The sequence below is a fragment of the Chlamydotis macqueenii genome, chromosome 1 (assembly GCF_036417535.1).
Source record: "Chlamydotis macqueenii isolate bChlMac1 chromosome 1, bChlMac1.mat, whole genome shotgun sequence".
NCBI classification, from domain to species: Eukaryota; Metazoa; Chordata; class Aves; order Otidiformes; family Otididae; genus Chlamydotis; species Chlamydotis macqueenii.
This window is the reverse complement of record NC_141556.1, coordinates 120,628,935-120,647,268: the sequence shown is the minus strand read 5'-3', so window position 1 is coordinate 120,647,268 and position 18,334 is coordinate 120,628,935. Positions and strand designations below refer to the sequence as shown.

Below are 18,334 nucleotides of genomic sequence, written 5' to 3'. Positions count from 1 at the left end.
AAAAACCCTCTTTAAGCGTGCTCTTTGTCACAAGCCCACAGCAAAGGTTAAAACAAGTGAAGGAAGAGCAAAGGGAGCCGATGAACTTCGTGTGCTGAAAAGATGAAGCACCTGAGGCTTCTGCCTGCTGCCACCCACAGCGACTGGCAGACTCCTCTTCTCAGCTGCACGAGTTTTGACGAAAGATGAGCGAACATGAGCCTCTGCAGTTTGCGGTGCTCCTTTGCTGAGGGGTTGCAGAAATGTTTGCGAATACTACGATATTACCTGACATACTTAGGCTAATTAAAAAACGTGCTGAATTTTTATCTTCCCCTTTTCGTAGCCATGCCATCGGGGCTACCCGATACCCCTCACCAGGTTGAGTTACACAGGCTGCTGCCATAACGCCGTATGCAACAGATGACTGAACGGGCAGCCGCGGGCGGCTCCGTTAAAACCTTTCCAGAGCAGACTGGCTTAGCAACCTCAGAATTTCCTTTTGGTTTCTTTTGATAATGAAGAAAGAAAACAGTTTTGCTTTTAACTATGACTTCTCAGGAAGAGGTGAGTGAAGCTTTGGGAGCATGTGATATCCTCTAAATAAACGACGCACCAGTGTTTAGCTTTCATGTAGTATACTTCACAATACTGTTTTATTTCCTGATGGACAACTTACCAATTAGAAGGCTTTTTAAAAAAAAAATAAATTAAAAAATAATGCACTGCAAGTTCTCCTTTTCTCTGCCTTAAAGCTAGCAGAGGGTATCTAAAATTTAATTTATGTTCATTGAAATGTACACGAAATTTTATCAAATGAAAGTGTAGAAACTGTATTGCAGTTATTTGCTGAAAGGTGAAAAGATAGTCCAGGCAACCTAAAGATACTGTGTCTCAGACAAAACATGTATATTTTGCCTGAAATAAGCGTTTTCTGAGTCTGACGCTGCAAACCTTACAATGCTTTTACAGCTTACCAGCTCCACTGTCTTTAAAAAACCTGGACCTATTTCACATCACTGTGACTTCAAAAATCTGATTCCTTTTGCCAGTGGCAGTGTGCAGAACCAGTCAGAAATAATAATTTCAAAGCTGTTTATCCTGCATTCTAGTGTAGCCCATTTTCATTGTTTTTCATTCTGTAGAAAGCGATCAAAGTTTTCCTGGAGTAAAATTCAGTGGGCCCCTGCATGAGGATCCTGTCAGGTGCTGTGCAGGTGTCATACGCTTTTTAGTCTGTCTTTCGTTTCCAGTTGCAACTCAAGAGTACCTCGCAGGGAATGGATTGAAATTTAAGTGAAAGTGTCCCCAGTGTGAGTTATTAAAAGTAGCTATGGTACTTAGACAAACTTGAACAAAATGTAACTTCAGTACATTTTAATTAATTGTAAGAGCTCCTCTCATGAACGTGAGATACACAACATTTTACAAGGTGATCCTTTTTGGGCAAACACAGCATTCTTGAAAGTGTCCCTGTGGATTCACATTGTATCTGTATTACATTCTAAAAACTGGAATAAAAAAGTGAAGTATGAAGCAAAACTATATGTCCCTGTGTATCATGAGAAGAGTGTCAGATTATTTTTTTTTTTGATAGAAATAATTTGTTTAAATATTATCTTCTTCCTTCCCCCATTGAGTCAGGTACAAGAGACAAATCCCACTACTGGAAGTCTTGAAATAATCTCTGTTACAGAAGATGGCCTGCCAGTACCAGAAATTCAGTTTTCCTTCAAAAGATTTTTCTTCATACCACAAGCAAAAGTGGACCCCAGCGCAGATGGACCTGGTAGGGATGCTGCACAACTTTTTGACCCTTGTAATCTAAATTACTGATGTAGGTCTTTAGCCTTGCAGAACTATGCTTGCACACTCACACAGAGAAAGCAATCACTCAGAAGAAGAAGAAACACAACCTCACTCCCCCAGCCGTGAGGTTTGTCAGCACATTAACAGGTGATGACATCTTGTGTCTGCTCACATATGCAAGCATTTTTCACAGCCAGATTATTCACACTCTTCAGCTGCATAGCAAATATTTGCCCACTCTACTCCAACACATTTTTGAATGGCTTATTTAAAATTTTACCAACCTAGAAACTGGCCTAGTAAAAAAAATGAACATAAAATACAACAGCCTTGGAGGAATAGCATGAATGTTTGCTACTTCACATAGGATTCATGGCAAAAATAACCATTAACTTCAACAGAGGCAGGCTGAGAATCAAGGATAAAGATAGAGCAACTTAGTTTTCTGGTACATTTGCTACTACAGCTGTCTAAGCTTTTTGGCATACCAGACACCAATTCCATTGCCAAAACCAGTTACTCAGCTGCTGCTGAGAGGGTCTGTGTAGGCTGGGATTTACTTGTGAATCTGTAAGTACTGGGAGACACTCGTCATCCTTGACTGATTGTAAGTGCCTGCCAATCTCAAATCCAAAGCTTGAAGAATGAGGGAGTGAATTGCTGCATGAATTAAAATGAATACAAGGTTCTGCCAGTTCCTGTGTGTACCCACGACTGAGCTGTGTATGGTGTTTTCCCATAGTTTGCCTTTTCTATATCGGAATACATTTGAAATAAGTGAACCGTTCATTATTTTCAGTGGAATCTGTTGTTGTCTTCCAGATTGACTATGCCACTAAATTAAGGTCAGCTCTGGAGGTGGCTGGTGAGCAGTACTGGTCCAGATCATGGAATACATTCAGCAATTACTACTGATATTTTACTGATACTAATAATTACTATTATATTTTAACTTTAGAGGCATCTTTTTTTCCTCAAAAACTCAAAACTCAGCCTTGAGTCATTGCTCAGTTCTCTCCCTGTCTTTATAACAAAACTTTGAACAGATCGTCTTTTCACAGATTTTTCAAGTCTAGTTTGGGGTTTTCAAGTCTTGTTTTTTGGAAATGTAGCTTTCTATAATTTTCAGTTAATATGGCTTCCAAGTTCAAAACGACCAGTGACTTGCCTCCTTCTTGTCTTGAACACCTGTTTACTAGTCAGTCCTGTCTTTTTCCGATATCCCTACTCCTGTTCAAATCTTTAGGCTCCCCTTACCTCCCCTTACCTCTGTTACCCCAACTCTGTAGCAATGCATTGCACATAGGACTTAGCTCCCTGGTGCATGAGGCAGAGCTATGCAACCTCCAGCCTTGTCCCAGGATTTTTGTTGTCCCAGGCGCAGGGCTGAGAGCAGCGTCCAACTGGGGCTATGGCTGAGAGGAGCACTCGGACCACAGACTTGATACCAGCAAGAGTCAGGAGGGGACATAGGGAGGAGACTCAGACTAATTCGTTCTTTGCTACTTCCACTGGAAGACTTTATTTGTCCACTTGAGCTTTTTGAAGTCTTCAGAGGCTATACCTGTACCCTGCACACAGTTTTGATTTGATTACACAAACAAAACAAGTCTGAATTTCATTTTTCTGTGGGAACTGACATTTTCAGGAGAGGTGCTCCTACACTTCTAAAGCTCACAGTGTGATATAGGCCACAAACATAAAAATCTAGAGCTTATATTTTCGATTGCATTGAGGACAGGCCAAGTGTCCACCAACCAGCCCCAAAGCACTTGGAGCCTCCTCGGCCCCTGAACCGGGGGATATGAACCCCTCTGGGTCAGGCCAGCTCACAAAGTGTATGCGGCGGTTACTACTGCCATCTAGTTTAATGTTAGACAAATCTTTTTCATTGCAAACTTGATCTGTTTTAACTTCACAGAGGCTGTTCTCTCTGTTTGGTTTCTAGGAGATGTCGAACCACCTTCGATGTGCCATGCTTTTATCTCCTTAAAATACTTTCCATATATCTGTGGTTTATTCCTTGCAGTAATCCTAGCAGTTGCCATTGGCCTGGGTGGTGAGTACAATTAGTTATTCATTAAGTTCTCGCTTAGCCATCAAAATGCTTAATTTTTCATGAGCCTTTTACTGAGAATGGAATTAAACTGCTACTGTGGCTTGTTTGCTGAAGTAAAAAATCTTGTTGATGTGATGGCTTTAAATTTTATTTACCTGTGGGGTTAAAATAGATCTGGCACCCATGAGAGGATTGGTGTAATATTTACCACACTGGGGAACATGGAGCTCCAGGAAACCTTTCTCTAGTAAAACTTCACCGATTCCTCTCGGGTGGTGAGTTAAGAGTTTAGAAACTGGGGGAGGCTTCGGGTAGCACATACCATATATTTGTCCTGTAACTCACCTCTCTAAGTTTGTTTTCAAAGCATTAAAGAACTCTCCCCTATCACAAACAACTTCTACAAAGGAAAAGAAAACGCAGAATGAGTTTAGTTGTGACTGGAAAGTGTGACCTGCCCAGGTCTAGGCGCCAAATATGTTGATGCTAGAGCAGTGCCTTCACACCTGCAACAGGGATAAGCTTGCAGGAGGCTGAAGCATCCCTTCAGGAAGCGAGTGCACTGGCCGTATTTTGCAGGGGTCTCCTTGCCTTGACGCTGAGGGGCTGAGGCACCAGGCAGAAACTCACCCTGGAGTGGAACATAAACTGGGTTGAGGGAGCTGGGAAGGAGCCAGCACAGACAGCAAGGCTGACTCATCTACAATTAATTACTAATGGATCATTTTAGCAACACCGTGTAGCAACCTCCAGGTTTTATTTCAAATGTTCCTAGAGTACGGGAGTTGTCTTTTCCTTAGCAAGGCAGAAATCTGGCTGGATAATGGAAGTCAGAAGTGTTAAATTAATATCCAAGTGTGTTTTCATCGCCTTATTTTCTTTCATTCTTGTTAGTCCAATACAACTGCATTGGGAAGTTTCGCTGCCGATCATCCTTTAAGTGTATCCAGAAATCAGCCAGGTGCAATGGTGTCTTCAACTGTAAAGAAGGGGAGGATGAGTACAGATGTGGTAATTTAAATTCAATTATAAATCCTTCCTACCTCCTCCTGTAGCATCTGGCACATTACCAAGAAATGCATGTTGTAAAGAGTTTGGGTGAGACAAGAAAGATAGAGGCTGATGCATTATCTAAATTACTACTTCAAAGGAACAATCTCTCTGAAGTATTGATTTACAGTTTATGAGAAATCACACTGCTCTTAAGATAAGTGTGATGATTGCTGAATATTGCTACTGCCGTATTGGGCATCTTTCTCCATTAGAAATCTAGATGCTTTTTGACTGCTAGGTATATCTGTATATAGTATATCTATACATACCTCTGCCTGCAAGGTATATAGTCACTGCATTATGGTGTGTATATACAGCACTCTCTATATGCACTGGCACACAGATGCCCTGTGTTGGTTTTGAAGATTGCAAAAGCCTGTTATTATCTGAAGGGATGTGGGAATGGGAGAGATCAGCGCTGCCTTTTGTGCATTGAGTACTGCAGAGTTTGCTGCTTCGTGTGTGAAATGCATGCCCTCCATGTCCGAGTTTCTTTCTGTAATGGTTTAGGGTATCACAGGGCCATTTTAAATAGTCTCTTCCTGTTCTGTGCTATGGGAGATGACTGTGGTTTTTGCAGCCACTGGAGGAAAAGTGCACTAATATTAGTAAACAGAATAACTGATTTCTAGATCAGTGCACTTGTAATTCTGACTCCAGTACCTACAGGTAAGGAGGCAGCACAGCTTTCCATCGGTGCAATGTGAGGAATGACAAGAACCGTGAGGTTTTGGCCACAGCTAACCCCGCAAAATGCTTTCAACCTTTGGCGTGTTTTTTGCAAGAAGGCTTCAGGCCTCTGTGGAGCCTGTGGGCAACGTGTCTGCTTTTCTTGCCTGCCTTTGCAATGCCATGACACTGGCCCATGGGCGCCTGCGGGAAACCCCTCACCAGCAGTGACCTTGTGCGTGGCCTCTCTTCTCCCCGGGAAGACCATGTTGACGTGCCCTTTCTCAGGTCCATGCATCACCAGCTCATCCAGGCTCTGTGCCCTGGCAGCGGCCCCGGTGTGAGCCGCAGGGGTGAGGAGGACATGGCAACATGCAGAATGAAGGGACCATGGGTGATAGCTCTCTACCTGGGCCTCCAGCAGTACTTCCCTGTCGATCTCTTGGCTGGAGGCAGCACAGCTTACAGCAGTGCTAGCTCCTAGGGGCAACTCAGCCCTGCGTCCGGGCTAACGTGAAGAGCCACCCATGGGGAAGGGCTATGCTGAGCAGAGCCAGGCTGGCATGGAGAAAGAGTCCTTGGGAGCCAGGTTCCCAACCCGTGCATCTCTCCTCTCCCCAGCCTTTACATGCTCATCAGCCCAGACATGCCAGCCCCATTTCCGCAGAGGCGAGCAAGTGGGAAACTCCACAGGAGCCTGGGGGTGGCTGGGTGCAAGTGCATCCACCTCTCTGACTGCGCTTATCTTGATCATAGGTTTCCTCGATGCCGAGTATCTGCAGCTCCAACTCACTGTAATCAGCAAGACTTGCTTAGGCTCTCTGGAGGGCCAGGCAGCCTTCTCCATCTGTATTAGAGCCAGCATTCCCTATCCGTTCTCATAAGCATCAACTTTCTTCTCCTGGCTGTTCTAGCTCTGCATACCTTGGTTCCCTTCCTTAAGAGGGAAAAAAAAAAAACCCACAGAAAAATTCCATCAAAGGATCCAAGTGATGAAAAAGACAAGTAGTAAAAAATCAGTGAGCCAAGAAATGTGGATGCCAGTGCAGTGCATTGACACTGTTGTGTACCCAGTGGTTCTTCTTCACAACTCACCCAGGCTTTTCTTCTCCCAAATCTCAAAGTCAGGTTGAGTGGCAAGAAAGCAGTGCTGCAAGTGTTCACTTCTGGATCCTGGCGAACTGTCTGCTCTGATGACTGGAAAGCAGAATATGGAAATACGACCTGCAAACACCTGGGTTTCTCTAGGTATGGACACAAAATGGAAGAAACTTCATTTGGCATTTTGAACAAACTCTGAGGTTTTCAGTCTTGCTAATGAAACCTTGCATTAGTCTGTGCTTTAAAAGAAAAAAAGGACTTAACTTTGTGAATGATATGGTTGAGGAGATTTGAGATGATGTGGGAAAGAGTCCTGAATACCTGTGCACTGCAGATACTGTTTATTACTGCTATAAATCTTGGATGATGGCTAAATACAATGGTTTGGTTAAATCTCCCCTGTGAAATGCAGGTGCCTCAATCCTACTCATCTCTCTAGTAGCTTAGAGCCTGTCAAAGAGGCACTAAAAAACGTAGGAGCATTTTCCATTTCTTTTACTTCCTCTGTAGGAAAATTATATATACAGGTCATGTCATGACATCTGTTAGGAATTAAGGCCCACCTCACAATTAGAGAAGAATCTAGCGAGGCAGTTCTTACTGGATTGATCCCATTCCTGAAAAAGAACCATTTCTTTCACAAACTTTCACACAATTGAGAAAGAGTTTGAAGTTGTGACTTGCAGTGATGCTCTATTATTTCTTACAATGGCGTCATTCTGATTTCTATACATTATAGTTATCAGTATAAAAGCTTCTTTGAATAAATTTTTCTTGCCTTTAGGATAAAATGCAACTGTATTGTTCAACAAAAAAGACAAGAAAAAAATACAAATTATTCGTTCTCCTTACTGCAAAAACATAAGTGTAGAAAAAGGGGACAATGAGCTTTTTATTGCTTCAGGAAATGTGTCAACCAGTTACAATAAAAGCTTTATTCCAATATTAGAATTAAAATTTACTTTCTCTGCCAGTTAAATGCCTCTCAGCATGTGTGACTTCCACACATGACTATGGCAAAAATATGTACACATTATAAGAAATGGGAGGATAGTATTACTTTATCAAGTGTCAAAATCTTATTATTGTGGTTACTACACTGAGTTTTCATTAGCAGAACCACTGAATTATTTAAACAGATTACTGAAATGCTGTCTGAGGAAGCTGTGCTTATGGTTTATTTGCAGTTACGTGAGTTCAGGTTACCTGCCCGTGGCTGCAGTCGAAAAACAGTTTCAAAGACATTTCGTATCCCTCAGCCACTGGTTATCAGCTGGTCAAGTGACATCCCTGCAAAATGCAACGAACCTCAGGTATGCGTCAATTTGTTCACCCTGACAGAAAGAGAGCAATCAGCAGAAGGAGAATTACTAATAGTTTAAGATTGTTGCCTACTTTTTGAGTCATGTAGTACTTCATAAGTGGTTGATGTTGTTACAAGTCATAGACCAATGTTCAGTAGCAGTCTTGCTGGAATACGAATTAAGAGCCTGATCCAAGGTCCATTAAAATCAACGAAGGCTTTAAAATGAGCTATTTGGAAAGCCTATTTGTCCCATGTTCCTTTTTTTTTTTGCAAATGGATAGACACCAGGCACTTATCTTTTCCCATTGTGAAGCAGTTTGTTTCAGCTCACAGATCCCTAGATATTTCCCAGTGGGCTTACGAACCCTTTATGGTCCATTACTTCCTCCTGACAACTGCTTGTTTTTCTTAGTTACCTTTCACTGCAAAAAAAAGCTATGGATCCAAGGAGACTGCAGATCACATGTTGAAAATTGCTGAGGAGCCTTCCCTCGCGGAAGAGTGAACCACTCCTGAGCAGGGCAGCATATGCTGCAGGGGTCTGCAGGCTCCCGACTGGGTCTGAGCTCCTAACTTAAGCATTTCAGCTAAGTGTCCTAAGAAGATTGGATGAGTACATGACTTTGTACCTCTTTCAATATATGAGTTACTTATATTTATGTGCACATGGCTGAACAGGAAGATGACACAGTATGGAAAAAACCCTCAGTATTTGTGAATGGGAACTAATACCACACTGTCTTTACATTTTAGAGAGGAATGCACTTCTGGCAGTGTGATCATCTTAAAATGTTTGGGTAAGAATCAGGAAAAGTGAAAATAAAACCAGAAACTGTCCTTCTTTATCCAGAGTGAGGCAAGAGTTGGGAGGAATTGTGTACTCAGGGCATGCTATACCGTCAGTTTATCACACCAAAGAAAAATAGTATTTCTTACATAAAATTTAAAAGAATTTCAGAAAGTGAGAATAGGCTGGGAAGGCAGATTGGGAGCAGGGGCATTTCAGTGAGAATCACAGTAGAAAGTGGAGGTTTAAGGATCGTGAGTTGAGTCCACGGACTGATACTGTAATTCCAACTTTCTTGCCATCTTGGCAGGGAAAGGGAAAATCTGCCTTAAGATTTGAACTCTCATCCCACATCTCTCCATGTCAGCTAGTTTTCAGATTGGGATATGAAAAGTCAAAAAACAACAACAAAAGAATCACCAGGGGAGAGGAGATGCTTTAGTCTGCCTCTGTGGGCCCCTGGGACCCTGTGGGCCCTTAAGGAGGGCAGAACAGTGGGTTTTATAGCTCAGCCGAGCACTACATCTGCAAGGGAGAAGATGTGAGCCCCCCAGCCCCCATACTGGCTGCCAGGCAAGATGCTGCAGGGATAGGAGAGAGGAGGAGAAACCTCTGGGGGAAGCCACAGCCCAAGATGTGGGCCATGGGGATGGGAATGGTCTAGCTGCAGAAACCTCCTAGCCTCAGCAAAGTTGGGAGCAGAGGGGCTGAAGGTAACCAAAAACGTGCCTGTATTTCCTCAGTGGACCATAACCTTTGCTTTCTGGCAGCGTGCGGGACACGGGCCAGCTACAGGCCACGGATCGTGGGGGGCAATGCGTCCTCCCCCCGGCAGTGGCCCTGGCAGGTCAGCCTGCAGTTCCATGGGCACCACCTCTGTGGAGGGTCTGTCATCACCCCACGCTGGATCATCACGGCTGCCCACTGCGTCTATGAGTAAGTCCCTAAATCCTCTTGCTTGGGGTGCCCCACTGACTCCACTTGCAGTGGGTTTGTGTGTGGGACCTCTGCAGAGGAGGGCTAATGCACTGTGCTTCCTCTTAAAAATCAACTGCAGGAGAGACTGAGCTATCCTTGTATCATGGGCTTGCTCCATAACGTTTAAACCATCTCTTTCTTCTTGCACAAGTGCAAGTGTTTATTGAAAAAAAGTCTCCCCAAGAAGTGGTCCAAATCAGAGGCCCCAGTTTTCGGATATTCTGGGCACTCCCAGCTTCCTGGGAAATCAGCTTAAAACAACATTTAAGTGCTAGATTTTAGGTATCTCATTCTGCAATTTGTGTACATTGCATGTGAGTTAATAGCTCAGAAGGAATTTGTACTTGGCTGCTCTGTTACTCTGGAGCTCCAAAATAAATTACACAATCCTTTTCAAGTTGACAGGCTCAATTAGTGGTAGTGAGTTGTACTGTGCTTAGTGCCCTTTACCACCTACTCACTGCTCCTTTTTATGCTGTTTGAAGTAGTCTTTGAGTTGTCGATAGATGCTAACCAGTTATTTAGGCTCTTCTTCTTTGTGTAATTATAAACACAGCCCCCTCTCTCATTTATAATGAGTTGTCTGGGTTTGCAGTCTTGTTTGTTGCTAATAGTGCAGGAGAGCTCTTCTCCCTCTTACAAACTCCAGGCCACTTTCACCAAAGGCATTTAGGCAGCTAAAATGGAATTTGCCTGACCACTTCTAGGGACCCAGAACAGGAATGCCTGCTCCTAAGCAAGTCCTGTAGGATGCTTTTATGCCCAGTAGAGAGAATCATAGAATCACAGAATCATAGAACGATTAGGGTTGGAAGGGACCTTTAAAAGTCATCGAGTCCAACCCCCCCTTCAAGGAGCAGGGACATCTTGGACTAGATCGGGTTGCTCAGAGCCTCATCCAGCCTGGCCTGGAATGTTTCCAGGGATGGGGCATCCATCACCTCTCTGGGCAACTTGTTCCAGTGTTTGACAAATCGCACTCCTAGATCCTATTTAGAGCCCTGTGTTGCCACAAAAGTAATTACTTAAAACGAAGCATTTTAGGACTTTTGTTCTTGGCTTTGTCCCCCACAACCCAGATGGGTGTGGTGTGTTCAAAGGCTGGTGGGGATGGGAGCTGGCTTCACAACCCACATCCCTGGAGCCAAGAGAAGAGGAGCTCCTCGTGTGCTGGAGGCTGAAATATGTGGCTGCTCATGAGCTGGGGGCGGAAGCACCTCTCAGAAGGAAAGCCTGTCCCTTGAAAACGCCCTGCCACCAGTGTCGCTGCTGAGCTAGCTCAGTGGCTGAGCACAGGCGTGCCAGGCAGCAGCAGCGACCGCTCACATGGCAGGACTGACAGGATGGCCAACGCAAAACTCTCCTCTATTTGTAGAAAGCTGCTCACATAATATACCAGTGGCCCAGTGTGTTACTAAGATTAGTCACCCATTCTATATCTTTTTAAATTAGATGCAAAATGTATCCAATATTAATAGACAGATAAACAAGTAGAGCACACTGTAGCTATTTGCCTATGGAGTTTTATGTGGTTTGCAAGCTCAGGAGACAGTTAGAAAATCCGAGGGTTTTCCTGAAGGTTTTTCACTCTCTCCTACCTCTTTGTTTCAGCCTGTACTTGCCAAGCTCATGGAGTGTGCAGGTTGGTTTTGTGACTCAGCAAGACACCCAGATTCACCCATATTCAGTGGAAAAAATTATATACCATCGAAATTATAAACCCAAGACCATGGGAAATGATATAGCACTGATGAAACTGGCAGCACCGCTTGCTCTCAATGGTAATTCTTTCTGTTAGCTTTCACTTGACTTAGCCTTTCTAGCTAAAATTGAGAAGGGTCCTTCCTAGTATGGACAGGGACATTTCTGTTGGCACCCTATGCCTGACCCAGGACAGGCGAGTGAATCCCCACTGCCTCTAAAAGCAACAAGAGATGTGCAGTGTAGATGTAGCCAGCCTGTTGCTGTGATGGCAAGGCAGCGATCCCTGTTCAGTCTGCACCGGCAGAAACTCCCTGGCCTCAGCATCAGGAACCTCTCTGTACTCGATATCCAGGCATGGAGAGCAACAACGTGGTCACAGGGCTCTGCAAAATGTTCCATTCTGTCCATTCTGGTGTTGGCTTACCGAAGGCATTTAATAATAGGCAAACATTAACTTTATTCTTTCAAAATATTTTTCCTATCTAAAATAAATGCCCCACCTCATTTTGCTTGGAGGTCACAGAGATTTCTATCATGTCCTTTCTGTAAGTATAGCGAGATCCAGCAGTGTCCAAAGCTGAAAATCAAGCTTAAATTTCAAAGAGAAGAAAAGGCAGTTAAAATATAATGATGCTTTTAAACTAAAACTACTTTTATTTTCTCAGCAGGATGCTACCTACAGCTGACACAGTTAGTGAATGAAATAACGTGTAATAATACTGTATGAATTTAAATTATCACCTACCAATACCTCCCAATCCCTGTGAGCTCTCTGCAAAGGGGACTTGGCTCTCTCTGACACATCTAGACTGTCAGTTCCTAAATCAATTCTCTTGAAATACTTTAAACTTCCATTTTGAATGAAAAATAAGCTTGATTTTGTTCTGCTTTATATCTTAGCTAGTGCTGTTTTCTTTTGCTTGGGAATAATTTTGGGAGGCTGTCAAGAACAGTAATGGTTCTGCACCTGAGCGAGATACCTGCTACGCCCTGGGGGGATGGGGGCAACTGGGAGGGCTTGGAGCCTCCATGCTGAGGGCTTGATGCTTTGGGCTGTGATCATTGCACTGTGAAGAACTGAACCACTAGGAATTGCCCAGTAATACCTGGTATCTCCCCTTCCTTTGCTCACTGCCAGCTCATTTTTACACACCACAGTTTGTCCCTGCGAGCATCAGGCACTAATTACATTGCATGACGTTCCGTGTCCCAGGGCGCAGAGAAGCTTTATGAGCTGATGGGTGGGAAGCAAAGAGCACCCCAGACTTCATGTTGCCCCTTCAGAAGAGCGCAGAGATGTGCACACACGGCTCTTTGCACGTGCCGCTGTTAGGAGGTGCCATGCAGTCATGCCACGGTTAAGCCAAGGCCTTTTCTCTGCCCGATCAGCGTGCTGTGGGGTCTGTGATCTGCCCGTCAACTGCGTATGCGGTGCATTTCTTATTTGCTCATTCTTCAATTTGTTGACCTGCCAACACCTTCTCCTGTTGCTTCATATTTGAAGCTAATTAGGCCTGGTGTAGGTATTGTTTCAAACCCTTGGTATTGGCCGTAAGACGAAAGGCCTGCAGACGGCCAGGCTATTTATGTGGGCGTGGGTGGTATTCATAACGAGTTCAATGCAAGTCGAATCCTCAAGTTTTACTGAGGCATACAAATTTTTGCTAAATTTTAAAGGCAATTCTCTCTTCTCTCCCTTTTTTTTTTTTTTAAATAGGTCACATAGAGCCAATTTGTCTGCCTAATTTTGGTGAGCAGTTCCCAGAAGGGAAAATGTGCTGGGTATCAGGATGGGGAGCAACTGTGGAAGGAGGTATTTTAAATAGTCCGCTGTTGATTATGCTACATGAAAACACCTCACATACAGTAAATGCAAGATTTGCTTGGAACATTGTTCAACATTAAGTTTTCTGGAATATCTAGGGGGGGAAAGAAGACATATTCCTAAATTTTATGCTCACCCCAACTGCAAAAGTGCTGTACAAACCCTTATCACAAGGAATGGATAGGTACATGCTGTGAAAATGTTGAAAATGACATGTAGACAGCAACACTGTCCACCACGTTGTACTCGGCCTCAGTCAGACAGGCTGTATCCTTTAAAACTTCAAGTATAGAAAGCACAGCATGAACGCAAGAATTTGCCATCCATTTTTTCAGAGAAAGCATGTATGCATTTTCAGGCAGATTGGATGATGAAGAAATTGGGCCCGTGATTAACATCACAAAGAAAAGGGAATTCTTTTTTTTTTTTCACCATGACTCACAGGTCATGTTAATCAATAATACATGCTGAGTGACTTTAATGTGAAAATGCTTGAATTCTCAGGTCACTGTTTTTTATCATTCTTCATTCTTCTCATTTAACACGTTCCTGTTGTTCAGAGAACAAGAACATTATGTTACCTGACCTACAGATAATAGTGAAAGGGCAGAAAAAAATGAAAGCAAGGTTTACCACATAAAAAGTCAGCTATAAATTGGCAATGGACAGTGTGCAAATACTCCTGTTTGTAGAAATGATCCATTCAGACTCTGAATAAAATAAAATACATATTTATAAAATGAATCAGAGGTTTGCAGGTGATTTGTTGACTAACAGAACAGGTGATAATTCAAACCAAATTTTGGCACTAGCACTGAAGACGGTGTCCAACTGGCTTTTAAGTTCATTACTGTCATTGATTATCTAGTTTGAAGTAGAAACATGTAATGTACAGCTTTATATTATATACCGTGATAATCCACAGCTCTACAGAATCGCTAGTTACTGGATTCTGTAAGTGCTGAGACATCTAGTTGCCTTACTTGTAAGTTGTTATTTTAACTATATTTATTTCACCCTTACTTGCCATTTCTTCATATTCATTTGTTGTTTATAATTAGAGATTAGTTTCAAGGACAGAGAGGTTTTTTTCTTCGTGTGTGTTTTTTTTTTTTTTAACAGGTGACACATCTGATACCATGAATTATGCAGGTGTTCCTCTGATTTCTAATGCAATTTGCAATCACAGGGATGTTTACGGTGGGATCATAACTCCTTCAATGCTTTGTGCCGGTTTCCTAAAGGGAGGGGTGGACACCTGCCAGGTACGGAAGTTTCCAAACTGAAACTGTGCTCATTAACAGCAGCAATGGAAAAACATGAGTGATAAGTTATCAGAAGGCACTCCCAGGCTTTTCTTGGGCAAACATTTGGTTTTGTGAAGTTTACTCTATTTACCATGAATATCAATCACTGACCGTGCATGTATTCATATGCCAGAATTCTCTTCTTGTATTTCTTCTGTTGACCATATTGGCTACTTCTGAAGCCAACTTTACTTAAGACATTTTTTTAACTTCTTGCATGTTCTACAGCATGGTCCCATCCTTTCTTCACCCTGGCTGTGGCCTCTGCATGGCACTGAATTGCACTGCACTGCACTGTGGGCAGCTCCAGAGACCTGCAAGGTGTAGAAACCCTGTGGTGAAAAGCAGCCAAAGCATATATCAACAGAGAAGCAGAACTGTGTGGTTTTGGAAAGAGTGGAGTGAGGCAGGGGAAGGAAGAAAGGGAGAGGTGTTTGAGTAACTCAGAGCACTGGTAATGACTCTGAGGGAGAGGGGTTCATAGAAGCGATGGATCAGAGGATCCTTCACAACCCAGGGTGGTGATGTCTCAAAATCACTCTCAGAGTCATGATGGTGCCCACCTTGTGCCAGGTCTCATCCCAACATAGACTAATGTGGGCTCACCTAGCTAGTCATGGAAGAAGAGCAAGGGCTGGGGAGGAACTTTATGTTTACAGATTTGTGTCGTCCCAATTACTTACAGGACAAGACAAAGCAAAGTGCATAGATCTTCAGTGAAGCACCTGTTTGCACCACCCCTCACCGGCAAGGTACCCAGCACCAGCACATCGTTATGCCTGCGAGAGCTGCCCAAAGGCAGCATGCTCAGCCTACAGCTCCAAGTGACAAAATGAGCCCTACTTACCAAAGGGAGAGGCTCATTCCAAATTCCCCCTTTTTTTTTTTTCTGTTGTTGTGCTGGCTTTGATATTCATAGGGCAGAAAACTGCCCCAGCAAAATAATTTGAGGGTTTTCAGTACTTAGATGCGAGTCTATTGAGTTGAATCTGCTTAGTAAGGTGTCTGGGAAGGGCCAGAAAATCAGCGTGTGAGACCGCAGGCAAAAGCAGGCAGGGAAGAAGGTGGGGTACCAGCTTGATGCTGTAACCCTGGGCTCAGCTCAGCTCAACGGCTCGGAGCTTTTTGAGAGAAGCCGCTGTGAGAGATGAAGGCCGTGGCAGGGAGACTGGAGATTAGCAATGCCCTGTCTGCAGGACAGACATGCTCCTCACCACCTAAATGTTGTTTAACAGCAGGCTGCAAGGTTGCTTCTGTGGTACTGTACTGCTAACTGGGGAAAGAAAAATATGATCAAATATACATCTCTAAGAAGTCTCCAACTTCTGCTGTTCATATGCTTTTCCCAGGACCCAGAACAGAGCAGAAAGAGAAGACTTTGATTTATTGGACTATGCCTCTCCTGCTACCCCCTCAAATAGACATTCCTCTCCTTTTCTGGGACACTGACGTTTGTTTTAATTCTTTGTCCTCCAGGGAGATAGTGGGGGCCCCTTAGCGTGTGAAGATATGAGTGTCTGGAAGTTGGTGGGGACCACCAGCTTTGGCGTGGGCTGTGCAGAAAAGAATAAGCCGGGTGTCTACAGCCGAACCACCTCCTTCCTGGACTGGATACACGAACAGATGGAGGTCTGGTTTTGCCCTGTCCCTCCAACTCCAGTTGTCGCTTTGCTCCGCCTGTGCCATACAGGGTTTAGCTCATATTTATCGCAGTTGAATTGTGTTGTACGGACACGTGCGACCTGAGGGTGCTTTTGGGGATCAGGACAGGTCCACAGGCACAGTGGGCAGAACAGGGTGCAGGGGTCTTATGAGATGTAGGGAGCACCCAGGCGGGGGTAGAGGTGGGAGAGAAGCATGGTAATGACTGGGGAGGGGGCACAGAGCAGGAATCAGGGAGGTGTGAAAGGGCTGAGTAAGGAGGTGGGGAGCAAGGGAAAAGATGCTTGGGGACTTCGTCTGGAGCCATGCGGCTGCTGCAAAAAAGCCTTGGGAGTGGAAGCTGAATGGTGACAAGTAAATTAGGGAGGAAAGGAGATGGTGTTGGCTGGAAGAAGGGGAGACCAGAGGCAAGGATGTGGGGGGATGCTGCAGCCCCCTGTACCTGCCCCAAGTGTGGCCCACTCCCCGGAGACAGAGTCGTCTGCTGCCAGCACCCGTCCAGTGCTGCCAGAGAGATGCTGAGTTCAGTCAGCTGAGCTTCAGGTGGACCCCCGGGAAGGGGTCTGTTGCCTAAGCAGAGGCATCTAGAGCCATTTCAGAGACTCCAGGCTGTCCTGCCTGGTTCATGGGTGACCCTGCAGAAGGGCAAGGATCTGCAGTTAGTCCTGGGTTGTACCCACCATCCCCCCGGGAACGTCTCAGATACCCTGTGACAGCTCAGGCAGGTATGATAGAGGACCTACGAGAGATCTGAGGCCTTCAGGACCAATTGCTGGAGGTCAGGCAAAGTGCCCTAAGACATATTGGGAAATTTTTTTTTACAATGAGGGTGGTGGAACACTAGAGCAGGTTGCCCAGAGAGGTGGTAGAAGCCCCATCCCTGGAAGCATTCAAGGCCAGGTTGGACGGGGCTCTGAGTAACCTGATCTGGTTGGAGATGTCCCTGCTCCTTACAGGGGGGTTGGACTAGATGACCTTTGAAGGTCCCTTCCAACCCAAACCATTCTATGATTCTGTGATCTCAAGTGGCATTAGATAGTGCATGTGCAATGCAAGTGAACCATCTTCCACTGCCCTGGTAGGAACCTAGACACATAGCTTGCAAGTAGACACCTATGCACAAGCTCTAAATTATAATTTTCTTAGCATCAAGACAAAGCCACCCTAAGCACCAAAGTGTATATCCCATCCCGCTCTAGCCTGGCCTTCACAAATGGAGGCACCAGCGCTGCTATTCCAGCACCCAGTCTGCTGGAATGAATCAATCAATAAATAAATAGCAGTGCTGCTGTTCCAGCACCAGCAATACAGCCCTAGCCCTGACAGCTGCCTGTGTCACCATAATGGCATCTGATGAAACCACTCCGGCTCCCATCTTGTTTGTGAAATATGTGAGACCTCCTTCTCAAATCAAAGTGCCAATAACAAACATTCCCAAAGAAATGCCTGAAATAGGGTTACATGCGCAATTTCAGTTCAGCGCCCGCATCTGTGTACTGTATCACACATGCTGTTTCCACAGCCTATATTACACGTGATGATTTATGCTATCAGGTGCCTTTCTGCCACTCAGCAAAGCTAAAGAAGACAGGATAATGCATCTAAATCTTTAAGACCTCTGACAATTTTTCTTGTCTTTCTTCCCTCACAAATATTGTCATCGTTGTGATTCCCCCATATCTAAGCATAGGTTCCAGAAACAGCTGATATTCTGCTAATACAGAAGTCCAGACATTTCAGATGAGGGGTCGATATCTAGTGAAAGCACAGATCTCCGTTATAAAGAAGGGATCGGGGGAAAAAAAGTACAGCTAAATCTTTGTGTAGTTAATGTTCTAATTTTTCACAGGGACATCCTTCAGATGTAAACATTAATTCATCAATTTATCCTCTTAGAAAAGGTTTTCAACTGCAGGCATAGAACCATGGATACTTTTTAACGGACTCTGAAACAAACCAAAAGAAAGCAGAACTAGTGTACCTTTGAAAATGGCACCAAGGGGATGGCTTGCACCTGGCAGATCTGTATTGTGGCTTAACGGTCCTGATCTGCTCTTACCTGCTATTGCTTACCGTGAACTGGGGTTCATTTGGT

General features: G+C 44.2%; 1 protein-coding gene across 1 annotated transcript; it reads left to right on the top strand.

Annotated features, from left to right (window-relative positions):
• Positions 1-528: 528 nt before the first annotated feature.
• On the top strand, positions 529-17,499 carry TMPRSS3 (transmembrane serine protease 3). The gene is made up of 13 exons (XM_086753428.1): positions 529-546; positions 1,624-1,768; positions 3,737-3,847; positions 4,742-4,858; positions 6,694-6,817; positions 7,858-7,983; positions 8,730-8,773; positions 9,534-9,699; positions 11,353-11,522; positions 13,163-13,258; positions 14,393-14,535; positions 16,054-16,206; positions 17,386-17,499. The coding sequence occupies exons 1-13, from the start codon at positions 529-531 to the stop codon at positions 17,497-17,499; spliced, it is 1,527 nt and encodes a 508-aa protein (XP_086609554.1).
• Positions 17,500-18,334: the final 835 nt, after the last annotated feature.